Genomic DNA, 15,684 nt, shown 5'->3' with positions numbered 1-15,684 from the left:
TGTTATTTCGTAGTAGTTCAGATTTCACTATGTTTAAGCCACCAGCAATGATCTTTTCTATCTTGCATACCTGGCAGATGACTATTCATCTTTTAAGTCCTATGTCAAGAGAAGCCTTCATCTGCAAAGCCTTTTCTGACCCCACAGGTGGGGTTAGTTGTTTTCTGTTTTCTGCAGCCAATCCACATGTGTGGATCCCACCACTCATGTCTCACATGCTTTATTAGGCTAAACTGTAACTCTTAATTTGCATGTCTGTCTCTAAACTCAACTGTGAGCTCCTAAGATCAGGAGTTATCATTTATTCTTATTTGTATCCCTAGTGTCTGGTAGAGTGTCTGGCACATCAGGCTCTGAGTAAATTTTACACACTATGCATCCCAATTTCTGGGGAAAAAAAGTATTTCTAATTGAGGGTGAGTCAGTGTAACATCACCCTCTCATACTGAGAGAATATATCCATTAAATTCTGCTTGCTTCCTCCTGAAGATGAAAAATCAGAAATCTAGAGAGAGATGTGCATCACTGCCTCCACTTACAAACACTGATATTGAGAACATAATAAAATTATCCTGTGAATGAAATCAATATTCTATTCCTTAAGGCTGCTAACTATAACTTCCAAATCAATCTTAGCAAGCTCACAAAAAATATCAGAGCTGGAATGGTTATTTGAAAACCACACAGCTCAATACCCCGATTCTATATGAGGAAAACAAGGTCCTGATATACTAAGTGACTCACCTAAGATCTCATGTTCGGTCAGTGGAAGACACAATCCACTGAGCATTTTCCAAAACCCGTTGCTGCATCTATTATCCAAAGGAGGAAGACAGTTGACAACAAAAACGAAGTCTGGGGGACAAAATACTGGTGTGCTCACCCACACACTTCCTGCCCAAGAAAATTCAATGGCTGAAATATGACTACCTTCAATGGAAAGAGTTATTCAGTATGCCACAGGGCTTGTTAAAATGCAAGTTTTATTCTTAAGATAACTTGAAACAAAATTCTACTCTCAAACACAAAGGTTTATATACACTTTTGTAGCAAAACAATTGATGTCCTAAAGTAAAACATCAGGAGGGGCTTTGGAGTACAGTCCAATTTGAGAAGTACTACCTGTTAATACAGGTGATCTGGTTCTAGGTCCAACTCCATCATTCATTTGTTCTACAACTAAAGATCAATCTCTAGCCTTGTTGAATCTTCCACATTTACTGATTGGTGACAGAAATACGTGTCTTTTTTTTTTTTTTTATAAGTTGTCACAAATGAGACAAACACATGTTGATATCACGTACCCTCTGATAGGATGTAATGCAAATGGAACTCTATCTCCAGGAAACTTTTCCCCAAAACTCACAATCCCAGATTAATCAAAGCATCAAACACACGGAAATTCAGGAATTTTATACAAAGTAGCTCACCAGTATTTCTCAAAACTGCCAGCCATAAAAAATCAAAAGATTAAGAAACGTTCACAGCCCAGAGGAGACTAAAGAGACATGAAGGCTAAATGTAATGTGGTATCCTAAATTGGATTATGCAACAGCAACAGGACCTTAGTGGAAAAACTTGGATATTTTAAAAAATCTGTAGTTTAGTTTAACAGTAATGTATCCAGGTTGGTTTCTTAGTTTTGACAAATGTATATGCTAATGTAAGACATTTAAATTAGGGACCTTGGATAAAGAGTATATGGAAGCTCCCTGTATAACTTTTCTGTAAATCTAAAGTCATTCCAAAATAAAAAATTTATTTTGAAAGATGACACCTGGAAAGGCTTTCTAAAATGTAATAAATAATATCCAAATGCTAAATCATGTCTAGAGAGAAGATAGATTTGTGTTGAGTTTTCAGTGGATTAATCTGATATATAGCCTTTTATTTTATTTTTGCCTCTAGTTCATTTTTTTCTAGAATATAAGCAGAACAGTACTATTGTCTATCCAAGAAGAGGTATCATTTGTTACTCATATTTATACATATTTGTAGTGGAAAGAGCACTGGATTCGAAATGTGCTTATTTACAAACCTGCTTCCATGTTGATCTGCATTGGAAATTTAGACAATAACTTTACTCAACTTGTTTTCTCATCTGGAAAAAGGGGAGTATGAGTGCAAATTTTGTAAGGGCTGAATGAAGTAACATGAGTGAGGAAGCATTGACAACTACAAAATCGAATGTTCATGTGATAGGTTATTGTGCTTCCATTAGCTTTGGAGACAATGTGAGTATGAAAAAAAGAATAAGAGTCTTCCCTAAATGTCCATATTCTAGTCCTCCAAACCTGTGAATGTGTTACTTTATATGGCAAAATATACTTTGCAGATATGATTATGTCAAGGATCGTGTGATGGGGAGAGCATCCTAGATTATCCAGGTGGGCCAAATGCAATCACATTCTGAAAAGTGGGAGGCAGAAGGGTCAGAGATAGAGAAAGATGTGTGATAACAGAAGCATGGGCTGGAGCCATGCAAGGAAGGGACCCTGAACTAAGTAATGCAGGTGGCTTCTAGAAGGTGGAAAAGGCAAGGGATTGATTTCTCCTCAGAGCCTCCATAAGGCAGGCTGCCCTACTGACACCTTGATTTTAGTGTGTCCAACTTTAAAATGGTAAGATAATAATTCTGTTGTTTCTAGCTACTAACTTTAGGGTAAATTGTTATAAGAGCGATATGGTTAGCCTTTGTGTCTCCACCCAAATCTCATCTTAAATTGTAATTCCCAGGTGTTGAGAGACGTAGAGGGAGGTGATTGGATCATGGGGGCAGTTTCCCCACATGTTGTTCTCATGATAGTGAGTTCTCATGAGATCTGATGGTTTTATAAGTGTTCGATGGTTCCTCCCTTGCTGGCTTCTTCTCTCTCCTGCCTTGGGTCTTTGCTTCCCTTTCACCTTCTGCCATGATTGTGAGTTTCTTGAGGCTCCCCCAGGCATGTGGAACTGAGTCCATTAAACCACCTTTGTTTATAAATTGCCCAGTCTTGTATCATTATAGCAGTAGTATCATTATAGCAGTGTGAAAACTAGTACAAGGAGCTATAGGAAACTAATGCAATGACTTTAACTATCATTTAATGCGGATGTATTGAAGGATAAGCTTACTGGCTTATCAAAGGGAGACTGAATGTGGGTCTCTTGGAAGGGGTGGTCACATAGTGAATTTCTGAGGCTTTCTCCCTCGGAGGGAGAAATTCACTATATGCTGCAAAGCAAAGCTTTCAAGAAATGGTATAGCTTTTTTTGTTTTGTTTTTTTGAGATGGACTCTTTTTTGTTGCTCAGGCTGGAGTGCAGTGGCACAACCTTGGCTCACAGCAACATTCACCTCCCAGGTTCAAGTGATTCTTATGCCCCAGCCTCCCAAGTAGCTAGGATTACAGGCACCTGCCACCATCCCTGGCTAATATGTGGCTACTTTTAACAGCTTACAGTAAGATATGGCAGCAAAGGAATTACCTAAAGGTGGAATTTATAATTAAAAGGAAAGCAGAATATAAAAACATGAAAAATTTACAGTCTAGCAATGTAACAGGAAAGGAAAGAGTGTTTTCAGGAGAAAAATCCAATGGTGCTGAGGGGTAACCACTTGTTAAAGAGATTAGCATGGCTAAAAGGGAGTCAGGTGTGAAGAATCAAGAAAATTGAATAAAGGTTTTTCAGAAATCTTTGTAGCCCCCTCCCATCATAGGCCTGCAGGCCTAGGAGACAAAATGGTTTCAGGGAACAGGCCCAAGTTACCCCGAAGCCACTTTGGTATGCTTTCTCAACATTCAGGTTGCTTCAGCTCCAGGTGAGACACAAATAGCCCCACATACTATTCCAGCTGCTGCTCCAGAAGGTGCAAGCCATAAACCTCAGCAGCATCCACTTGGTGCTAAGTCTGTAGGCTCCTAGAATGCAAGAGTGGTGGAAGCTGCCAAGCCTCTAGATTTCAGAGGATGTATTGGAAAGCCTGGGTGCCCAGGTAGAAGCCTTCTGCAGGGGAGGAACTCCTATAGAGAGCCTCTACTAGGGCAGTACCCAGGGGAGCTGTGGGAAAAGGGGCACCACCCTTCAGACCCCAGAATTATGTAGCCACTGGCAATGAGCCACACTAGCATGGAAATGTTGCAGGTACTAGATTCCAGACTGTAAGAGCAGCCATGTGGGCTGCACCCAATAAAACTGTGGGGGCAGGGCTTTCCAAAGGCTTGGGAGCCCACTTCTCATATCAGTGTGCCCAGGATGCAGGACATGGAGTCAAAGAAGATTATTTTGGAGCTTTAAGATTTAATGTCTGCCCTGCTGGGTTTTAGACTTTCATGAAGACTGCTACCCCTTTCTTTTGGCCAATTTTTGTCTTTGTGAATGGGAATGCTTACCTAATGCCTGTACGACCATTACATATTGGAAGTAGAGGCATTGCTTTTGATTTCACAGGCTCATAGGTGGAAGGAACTTGCCTTGAGTCTCAGATGAGATTTCGGATTTGGGACTTCTGAGTAGATGCTAGAACAAGTTAAGACTTTGGGGACTATTGGGGTAGAATGATTGTATTTTGCAATGTGGGAAGGATGTGAGGCATGGAGAGCCAAGGGTGGAATGCTACGGTTTGAATATTTGACCCTTCAAACCTCATGTTGAAATTTGATTCGCAATGTTGCAGGTGGGGTCTAATGAAAGGTGTTTGGGTCATAGAGGCAGATCCCTCATGAATGGCTTGGTACCATCTTTACAGTAATCAGTAAGTTCTTGCTCTATTGGTTCCTGTAAGAGCTTGTTGTTAAAAAGAACCTGGCAGTTTCTCTGTATCTCTTGCTTCCTCTCTCACCATGTGCTCTTTGCAGATGCTGCCCCCCTTCCACTTGCACTATGAGTAGAAACAGCCTGAGGCCCTCATCAGATGCAGATGCTGGTGCCATGCTTCTTGTACGCCAACCTGTAAAATTGTGAACCAAATGAATCTCTTTATCTCAAAATTATTTATGAATTAGCCAGCCTCAGGTATTTGTTTATGGCAACACAAATGGAATAAGACAGCCTCCAAGATTCCTACCTCCTAGTGTACACACCCTCTAGTATGAGTGGGATTTGTGAGTATAATGGGATTTCACTTCCTTGATTAGATTGTCGTTTCTGGCATAGATAAAGGGATTTTGCAGATGTGAATAACGTTCTTAATCAGTTGACTTTGAGTTAATAAAAAGGCATGTTGTACTGAGTAGGCTTGACCTTTAAAAGAGAGTCCAGGCCTTCTCAGGATGCGGAGATTCAAAGTAAATGAGTCACTTTTCTGCCAACCTTGAAGATGCAAACAACTGTGTTGTGAACTGCTTATGCAGCAGTGGCAGGCTGTAGGAGACAAGGGTCTCAGCCCTACAACTGCATGGAACTGAATTCTGCCAAGGACCTCCATGAGCTTGACTTCAGATGAGAATGCAGCCAGAATGACACCTTTTTCAGCATTATGGGACTCAGTAGAGGATCCATTTAAGCCATGTCCAGATTTCTGACCCAAGGAAACTGAGACAATAAATGTATGTAATTATAAGCTACTGAATAAGTGCTAATTCTTATGTAGCAACCAAAAAATCAGTGCAGGTACCACTTACTCCATGAATTAAGGAATGAAGAGCATACACAGCCCCAGGCTGGCCATCCTGGATCAGCAAGTAACCCTCACCATCCAGCCAGATTTCTTTCCTGGGAGTATTGTGGAGAAAGAAGAGCTTATACTCCTTACCTCTGTTAAGCATGAGACTTTTTTAAACAAAACAAACAAACAAAAAAGAAAATGGACATTTTGATAAACAGACATCAGTGGTAACCTGTAGATGGTTGGGTATAATTACCTTCATTGTCCAATAATCTTTACATTTTAAAACTACCCAAAAAGAGATGGGAAATAGCATGTTGGGAGGGTTATTGACCTGGGTAAATCATTTGTACCCAATTTATAGAATGCAACAGATGATGCTGTCTTGAGCCAAAGTAGCCTGCTGGGTCCAATGCTGATCAGAAATGGCAGCAATGAGTTTCTCTATTAATCATTCAGAGGAATTCTGTATTACGATTTTAAGCTGCCGAATAAGTTATGATCTAATTCCTCAGAAATCCCTGCTTCCCAGATCTCAGAGGAAGAATAAATTGCTTATAACTATGTATTGTCCTTTATTTCCAGGATCTCCATTCAAATACTTTATGTGGCCCACAAGACCCTCTATGAGCTGGCTCCTGACCACCCCAATCTCCAACCACTTTGCACTCTGGCCACAGTGAGCTTTGTTCCATTTCTCATATATGTCATGCCCATGCTTGAGGCTCATGCTTCTGCCTTAAACAGCTGGTCTAAGACCACTCTGCACTAGCAATGCCCTTCCTTAGCTAAGCTTCTCCTAGATTACACAAGGAGGCTCTCCTTGATTTCCAGACTATTTCTACTAGGCTTTTCAAAACCTTGAGTATTTTCCCTTTATAGCATGTACTGCAGATTGTACTGATGTATTTGTTATTATTATTTTATAACTCAATTTAAGGGTTGAGGAACAGCCCTTGACTGTCTCCAGAGTCAAGCCTTTGTCTTTTTCTTTAAGGAACAAAGATTGCTGTCTGTTCTGACCCAAGTTTGTTTGGCAAACATTGAGTCCCTGGTGCATGGAAGCCCTGAGGTATATCCTGGAGGGATAGGGTGTGGAAAGAGACAAGGTCCCTAACCCTAGAAGCTGCACCCTCCCCAGACCCCTCCCCTGCTCCTATCTTAGCTCATATGGCCCTCTTCTCTGACTTTGAATTCTGTAAGAGTTCAACCTCTCCTTTGATTCTTTAGGGTAAAATCCAAACTTCTAGTTCCTTTCGGGTAAAATCCAAACTCCCAATTGGTATGGCCCTCCATAATTAGGCCCCTGCTGCTCTTAATTACCAGAGCTCTTCCTGCACTAGTGAACATTCTCTTCCAAGCTTTCAGGCCTTTGCCCATTGATATGGTTTGGCTGTGCCCCCACCCAAATCTCATCTTGAATTGTAGTTCCCATAATCCCCATATGTTGTAGGAGGGACCTGGTGGGACATAATTGAATTGTGTGGGCAGTTACTCCCATGCTGTTCTCTTGACACTGAATGAGGTTTCACCATATGTGGTGGTTCCTTTGCTCAGCTCTTCTCCTTCCTGCCACCTTGTGAAGAAGGTGCCTTGCTTCCTCTTCCAACATGATTGTAAGTTTCATGAGGCCTCCCCAGCCATGCTGAACTGTGAGTCAATTAAACCTCTAATCTTTATAAATTAACCAGTCTCAGGCAGTTCTTTATAGCAGTATGAAAACAGACTAATACAGTAAATTGGTATCACAGAGAGTGGGGTGCTGCTATAAAGATACCCAAAAATGTGGAATTGACTTTGGAACTGGGTAACAGGCAGAGGTTGGAATGGTTTGGAGGGCTTTGAAGAAGACAGGAAGATGTGGGAACTTCCTAGAGGCTTGTTGAATGGCTTTGATCAAAATGCTGATAGTGATATGGACAATAAAATACAGCAGGCTAAGGTGGTGATACAGTTAGGCTCAGATTTCAGTGATGGTGATATGATTTGGCTCAGATCTCAGATGGTGATATAGTTTGACTGGGTCCCCACCCAAATCTCACCTTGAAATGTAATAATCTCCACATGCCAAGGGCAGGGCCAGTGGAGATAATTGAATCATGGATGTGGTTCCCCCATGCTGTTCTTGTGGTAGTGAATGAATCTCATGAGATCTGATGGTTTTATAAATGGGAGTTCCCCTGTACAAGCTCTTTTGCCTGCTGCCATGTAAGACAAGACTTTGCTTCTCCTTCACCTTCCAGCATGATTGTGAGACCTCCCCAGCCACTTGGAACTGTGAGTCAATTAAACCTCTTTCCTGTATAAATTACCCAGTCTTGGGTATGTCCTTATTAGCAGCATGAGAACAGATGAACACAGAAGATAAAAAAAAAACTTGTTGGAAACCCGTATAAAGGTGACTCTTGCTATGCTTTCGCAAAGAGACTGGTGGCATTTTGCTCCACCCCAGAGATCTTTGGAAGTTTGAACTTAAGAGAGATGATTAAGGGTATCTGGCAGAAGAAATTTCTAAGCAGCAAACCATTCAAGATGTGACTTGGCTACTCTTAAAAGCAATCAATTTTATGCATTCACAAAGAGATGGTTTTGAATTGGAACTTATGTTTAAAAGGGAAGCAGAGTATAAAAGTTTGGAAAGTTTGCAGCCTGATGATGTGATAGAAAAGAAAAACCTATTTTCTGAGGAGAAATTCAAGCTGGCTGCAGAAATTTGCATAAGGAGCCAAATTTTAATAGCCAAGACAACGGGGAAAATGTCTCCAGGGCATGTCAAAGGTCTTTACAGCAGCCCTCCCATCACATGCCCAGAGGTCTAGGAGAAAAAAAAGTTTCCTCAGCTGGGCCCAAGGCCTTGCTGCTTTGTGCAGTCTCTGGACTTGGTGCCCTGCATTCCAGCTGTGACCAAAAGGGGCCAACATATAGCTCATGCTGTTGCTTCAAAGGGTGCAAGCCCCAGGCCTTGGTGGCTTAGGTGGCTTACATGTTGTGTTGGGCCTGTGGGTGCACAGAAGCCAAGAATTGAAGTTTGGGAACCTCTGCCCAGATTTTGGACGATGTAGGAAAATACTTGAATGTCTGGGCAGAAGTTTGCTGCAGTGGGGAGCCCTCATGGAGAACCTCTGCTAGGGCAGTGTGGAAGGGAAATGCAGGGTGCAAACTCCAACACAGAGTCCCCACTGGGGCACTGCCTAGTGGAGCTGTGAGAAGAGGACCAAGATCCTCCTGACCCCAGAATGGTAGATCCACCAACAGCTTGCACCATGCACCTGGAAAAGCTGTGGACCCTCAATACCAGCCTGTGAAAGCAGCTGGCAGGCAGACTGTACCTTGCAAAGCCACAGGGGCAGAGCTACCCACCTCTTGCATCAGCATGACTTGGATGTGATACACAGAGTCAAAGGAGATCATTATGGACCTTTAAGATTTGACTGCCCTACTGGATTTTGGACTTGCATGAGGTCTGTATAGCCCATTTGTTTTGGCCAATTTCTCCCATTTGGAATCGCTATATTTACCCAATGCCTGTACCATACAATGCCAATTGTATCCAGGAAGTAACTAACTTGCTTCTGATTTTACAGGCTCAAAGGCAGAAGAGGCTGGCTTTGTCTCAGGTGAGACTTTGGACTATGGACTTTTGAGTTAATGCTGAAATGAGTTAAGACTTTGCAGGACAGTTGGGAAGGCAAGATTGGTTTTGAAATGTCAGAGACATGAGGATTGGGAGGGACCCAAAGTGGTATGGTATAGTTAGGCTTTGTGTCCCCACCCAAATCTCATTTTGAATTATAATTCCCATAATCCCCACATTTCAAAGGAGAGACCAGGTGAAGGTAATTGGATCTTGGGGTGGTTTCCCCCATGCTGTTCTCATGATAGTGAGTTCTCACAAGGTCTGATGGTTTTGTAAGGTGCTCTTCCGCCTTTGCTCAACACTTTTCCATCCTGCAGCCTTGTAAAGAAGGTATCCTGCTTCCCCTTTGCCTTCTGCCATAATTGTAAGTTTCCTGAGGCATCCCAGTCATGCTTAACTGTGAGTCAATTAAACCTCTTTCCTTTATAAGTTACCCCATCTCAGGCAGTTCTTTAAAGCAGTATGAAAATGAACTAATACAATCCCTCTTTGCCTGTACTGTCAAATATTCCTCACATTCCCACCCTTCTCCAATTTGAGTATTCCTGAACCTTGTCAGGACTTCTAACTTCTTTTCTTCCTTTAGCCTTGTAGTGAGATGCCTGGCCCTAGAAGACTGCTTTAGGCTGTAAGTAACAGAAAGTCTGACTCAAAGTGGCTCGAGCAGTAAGAAGTTTGTTACATCACTTAACACAATAAGTGGTGAGGCAGTTCCATGGTGAATTCAACCCTTAAGTGAGCCATAGAAGATATGGAATTTTCTCAACTCTTCATTTTGCCATCTTAGTGTGTCTTTTGTACCCAAGTTTATTCAGAAGGCTTCTCCTTACATGGCGTGAATAGAACTGTGTATCACATGTGCATGTCTATATTAGTGTATTACTCTGGGTTCTCCTGAGAAAGAGAATCAACAGAATGGGGTGACAGTGAGAGATATATTTACTTTAAGGAATTGACTCACATGATGGCTGGCAAGGATGATGCGTACAGGGCAAGCCAATAGGCAGGAGGCCTAGGGAAATGTTGATATTGCTGCTCCTGGCCTAAGGCTTCTGGAGGTAGATTTCCCTTTTTCTTCAGGGACCTTGGTCTTTTTCTCTTAAGGCCTTCAACTCATTGGATGAGGCCCACACATATTATACAGATAATTTGCTTTACTCAAAGTCTACTGATGCAAATGTTAATCTGGTCTTAAAAAGCATCTTCCCAACAACATCCAGGCATGTTTGGTCAAATATCTGGGTACCATACCTAGCCAAATGGACACATCAAATTAGCCATCACAATGTCTAAACCAATAAGAAAAGACCAGAATTACCATTGCTGGTGTAAATCTCAGCCAAGAGTAACCCTCTGCAGCTGATAAGGGGCTCCTTCCCTGAGAGTATGATGGTATGGAGGGTGAATGTGCAAGCATAGTCAGGGCTCTGCCTGCAAGACAGATTCTAGTTGTGGGTGAGGTCAGAGGAAGGCGTAGGTTTGAGCAGGTAAACAACATCTGTTAAACACTTAGGCAGGCAGAATCCCAATATTGTGTTGCCTCCTTTACATTTACAAACCCTACTGGAGCCCTTGTTATCCTGAGTCATGGATTTATGGCTTATCTTCCCCTTTAGACTGTAGGCTCACCTTTGAGTAAGAATCATGTGTCAGTTACCTGTTTATTAACCGCCCAAACTTGGTGCTCAGCACAAGATAGGTACTCCATAAATGCTATTGAACTGACCAAAGTAGGGCATTTGTGTGCTGAATTAACCTTGTACCCACCATTGTTATAGAGCTCATATATTTTTATCTACCACAGCTTTGTTGAAGTCACAGATTCACAACTGTTATACCAACTGACTATTCTTTCTAGACACTTTAGTGAGGAACTTATGGGATGATAAAACTAGCTCAGTCATATCAAGTTCTCTCCTATTTCACACATCCATAACCTGAAAAAAATCTCAGTAACAAATTGAAGAACACTCTTAACTTCATAGTCAAGTAATAAGAGGTAAGGGGTCCATTGTTTGCCACAACCACCCACTCAGATAAAGTAGGTCATCTGGAGTCAGATGTTAGAGCCCAGGTTCAGTTACTTAATTCACAAATTCTCATGACTCTTATCCTTTTCAACAGAGTTGGAGTTCCCAAAAGTTTAGAACATGGAATCATCAGATACCAATCTCCTCTACCAGAAAGACAAAAGGCTTTAGAACTGTTACGTTCAGAGGATGAGGAAGTCATCTTTTAGTTGTCCACTGTGTAGAAACCCTTTACCTTATAAATTCAAGCATCCCCCATGTTTCAGGCATCTTGAGAAACCCTTACACACATTATTATACTTTCCAGTTTGTAATTGTCTCCCTCTTCTCAAGCAGATACCAACAATGGACATACACTGACTCAACATGCACCAGACATTACCATATGCACTTTACCTCTGTTTTGTAATTTAATCCTCAGCAAACTTCACAAAACCGATTTCTTATCTCTATTTTACAGATGAAGAACCCAGGGGGCTGAGAATGGGTAGGTAACTTGCTGACAGTTCTACCAACAAGAAACCACAGAACGCAGACTCAAGTCCCGTCCAGTCTGACTTCAGAGGCCATAATCACACTTGCACACCTCACTGCTTCCCATGTAGTAAGGTTTACACATAGTATCTCAATTAAATTTGAGAGTAAGGAAAAGTTAAGTTCCTTTATATCAACACATAAGGGGACAATAAAAATTATTTCCTGTGGTTGTCTTAGAAGCAACAACCAACTCAAAATAGGGCCATGAACACATTAAAGAAAGAATGTGACAACAGAGAAGAAAACATCAAAAAATAAGAGGCAGACACACAACATTTTGCGGTGACCACCCAGTTCTACCCATGGACATGTCAATCACTACAGAGGATGTTCTCTTCAGGCATAGTACTAATTTAGCAAGACTTCTTATTACCTGGAGAGAATACCCTTTATTTCTCTAATTCCATACTCACAAGGTACAAGAATATAATTATAAATGTAACTTCTGAGATATCTTGAATATGACAGACTTCCTAGGCAAAAAGTACATAAACATTCTATTTCTTTAAAAGGAGTGTCCTCAGTTGTAAGAATTGAATGCCATTTGTCGATATTATTTCACATGAACATAGCTTGTGCCAATGAAATTGTTCTAACATTATCATAAGAAACCTGGTCACTTCTAGATGAGTTAATCAAGTTCAGTTTCTATGTTCACTGGGCCATAGAATAGATGTGCCATAGTAAATTTATCAAGTTAATAATGTTCATTTCTGAAGCTATTTGGCAGCCATTTGGCTTTTTCCTGGGTCACCCACTCTCCCTTACCATGCCTGCTTTCCTCCTACTGCAAAGCCTCACAAGTACGAATAATTGCCCCATCATATAAATGAGAAAAATGATGCCCAGAGGGGTTTTGTGACTTGCTTAGCTCTGCACAGCTGGTGTAATAGACTCTACAGAAGGACAGGAAAAGAAGACATAGGAGCCAAGAATGAATGAAGTGACCTGGGACACTGGTCTTTCTATTTGCCACCAACTACAGAGACCTCAACTGACATCTCCAGCCCTCTGTTTTCAGTGCCTGAGTAGGGATTGCACATTGGCTCCTGTTGAGTGCTTTATTTCTTATTCTTACATCTGAGCAGTTAAAAATACTTTGAAATATTTCACCTGCCTTCCCTTCTATCTTTGCCTTTTGCTTGCTTTTTCTCTTTACTAAAGCAGCAAAAGCAAGAGGACCATAATGAGGGTAAGAGTAGTGGGAGGAGACACAGGGACCCTCCACCTTGCTTCTGAACTAAAGTCATAATATAATCCTTGCTTTAATCTGTCTTCAGTTTTCTGTCCTCTGCCCCCATGCTGACAGGATCCACTTTGCCTGGTATTTTTAGCTGATACTTGGCCCGATGTGCTAAGTCCTGGCCATGGATGCTGCTAAAGTGACAGCATGTGTTCCAGCAAGCTCCATTGCCATGGTCAGTCTTTTCATAGTTCCTGTTTCATTAATGTTAAGAAGTGGCTCTTCCTCACTTAACCAAATGTCAGCAGACAGAGCTTCGGCCCTTAATCATCTATCCCCCTGCCCCTGAGGGTATCCTATCGATTGAAGGACATTGAGACTGCAGGCTCAGATGGAAAAAAAAAGTACTCTAATTGCCTGTTACTTAACAAACTTTGTCTTGATGGAGTATTCATTGCACACATAAATTAGACTGCCTCACCTTTTGCAATGTAAAATCCTGGAAATAATGCTAGCTTTCATTCTAATTGTTTTCAATTAAAAAAAATAAGAATTAATGTGTACTTACCTGGAACAAAGCTTCCCTGGACCACCTCCTTGTATGCCCACCAGCCTTCATGGATTTTTGGTGAATTCTGTTGAGCTAAAGGAAAAGCAAAGAAGAGAGACTAAGATGATAGTAGAGAAGCACTGTGTCCCAGCTGTCCAAGCAACAAGGGTGGATACCATAAAATAATCCTCTTCTACCCCAAAGTCATACTACAACAGAACCTTCCTTCTCCCTTCCTTTTTTTTTTCCCAAATAGATCATTGATGGGTAAATAAAACCAAATTTTTATTTAAAGTACTCAAATATTTTAATTGATGTTAAAGAGATAGTAATTATGTATTTAAGTCCCCTGCTACCTGTCCTCATCATCTTCCACACACACACACACACACACACACACACACACACACACACACCCTGCTGAAATTGAGGAGAGGAGGCATATCCCATCCATGTATGTCCTTGGAACCCTTGTTTTGGGAGAGATTGAAGTTTGCTGAAGGAGCCAGTGTAGAAGGCTGAAAGGTATACCCAGCCAGCTTTCCTTAGGTCCCAGGAAAATGAAAACAAGAATATAAATAACTGTGGTGAAGGTTTTTGACATCACAGGGCTTAAGTGCAGAGGGCTCAAGATATTAGAAAATATTGTTGAGATCTGTAAGGTCATGCTGACATGACCTCAGGGAAACCCTTGAATTCATGACAGTTGACAAGTGAATTGGGACAATGCCATTACACATGCATGCAAACCCCAAAGTATACATGCTACATAAATTTGCTTATCCCTTTATTAAACTACATTCATATTTCAATTCCTAGCCACATTGGAAGAAAATAAGTGAATCAATCATATTTGTAATTTGGCTACTATAGAGTTAATGTTAAACCTTCACTTTTTTCTTTCCTTCTTTAATTCTGGTGGGGGTTTTTTTCCCCCCTACCTTCCTCTTCAAAGTTCTAGGGGAAAGACTCATCATTCTGAGTTAGAAAGAATGGGTCTAAGACAATGGGTTTGAATGCAAAGCTTTGTATAGAGAGAAGATTTACTAGATTTCTCTAGCTTCCAGATAAGTTTGTACTGTTTAGCTTCAAGTCTCTTCTCATAGTACAGGGAAGATACTTTTTCTTTCTAGGATATTAAGAGCCCTGAGGCTTGTATCTTTGTGGTTGAAGATTTTCTGACATAGGATAAGTGAAACTGAAGCCCACTCCTTCTGGAACTGACAGTGGGCTTAGGGGACTTTAAAAACAAATAGAAGAGAGACAAAGAGCTTATTTAAGATTCTGGAAAAAATAATGCCTTTAAATTTGCCCAGCACAAATCTCGGGCATGGACACACCAAAGAACACTGGATTTCCTGGTATTCTTATTGCCCCTGTGGTGTGGATAGAGTTCAGACATTTCCATAACCCTTGAGGAAGATCCCGAGGTCAACTGAGTTGGAAGCCAGTGCATCTGCTCTGGGACAGCAGGCAAAGGAGGAAGTGACCTCAAAGCAGAAGCCAGAAATGTTCTGTCCAACCAGGGAGTCAGGCAGAAGATTCAATTGAGACTCTGGGAATTTGTAGCACCAGGGAAAGACAAGGAGATTTGAAGTCAGCCAGGAGGTCTTTAGACCTGACCAAGTCAAGAAGCCAAATCAAGGTTTGGTTATGGCTGCAAAATTCCCCAAGTGGGTAGACAAAGAACATTTCTCTAGAGTTCAGAAAGGGCTCTGATTCTTCCTCTGGGTCTTGGTATTGCCTGACTCACGCTCCTTCTCCCCGTTCATTAGACAGTCATCATAGGAGCCAGGGGAGAATCCAAAAGGCTTAGAAACCTGTGAGATCAGATATCTAATGGCCCTCTTATGAAACAACCACTTTGTAATTCTTACCTTGAGTATAATTAAATAAAATTCACAGAAAGTACAACCTACTAAAAAACAACAACAACAAAACCAAACCCCAACCCTGATAATTCACTAAACTTCAGCCTAGCTCTGCTAGACATGTAAAATGTCTCAAGCCTGGGAAAAATGCACATTTCTAAGATCTTGAAAGTTTGAACGATAAACATCACATAACAGCTTTGCATCAGAGATAAGCCAGGACTGGTTTTCCTTATCACAGGCAAAAACTTCAGAGTTCTATAAAAACTCACACCAAGTTTTATCCAATC

General features: G+C 41.3%; 1 protein-coding gene across 1 annotated transcript in view; it reads right to left on the bottom strand.

Moving 5' to 3' along the window:
• LOC105472409 (carbonic anhydrase 10) overlaps nt 1-15,684 on the bottom strand; it is a 544,782-nt gene that overhangs the window by 442,345 nt on the left and 86,753 nt on the right. The window contains exon 2 of the mRNA XM_071082941.1: nt 13,542-13,616. Within this exon, the coding sequence (XP_070939042.1) occupies nt 13,542-13,616 (75 nt within the window). The remainder of the gene's footprint in view (nt 1-13,541; nt 13,617-15,684) is intronic.

This window comes from Macaca nemestrina, chromosome 17, assembly GCF_043159975.1.
Source record: "Macaca nemestrina isolate mMacNem1 chromosome 17, mMacNem.hap1, whole genome shotgun sequence".
Lineage (NCBI taxonomy): Eukaryota > Metazoa > Chordata > Mammalia > Primates > Cercopithecidae > Macaca > Macaca nemestrina.
The sequence above is the reverse complement of the archived record's forward strand: the minus strand, read 5'-3'. Positions and strand labels throughout refer to the sequence as shown.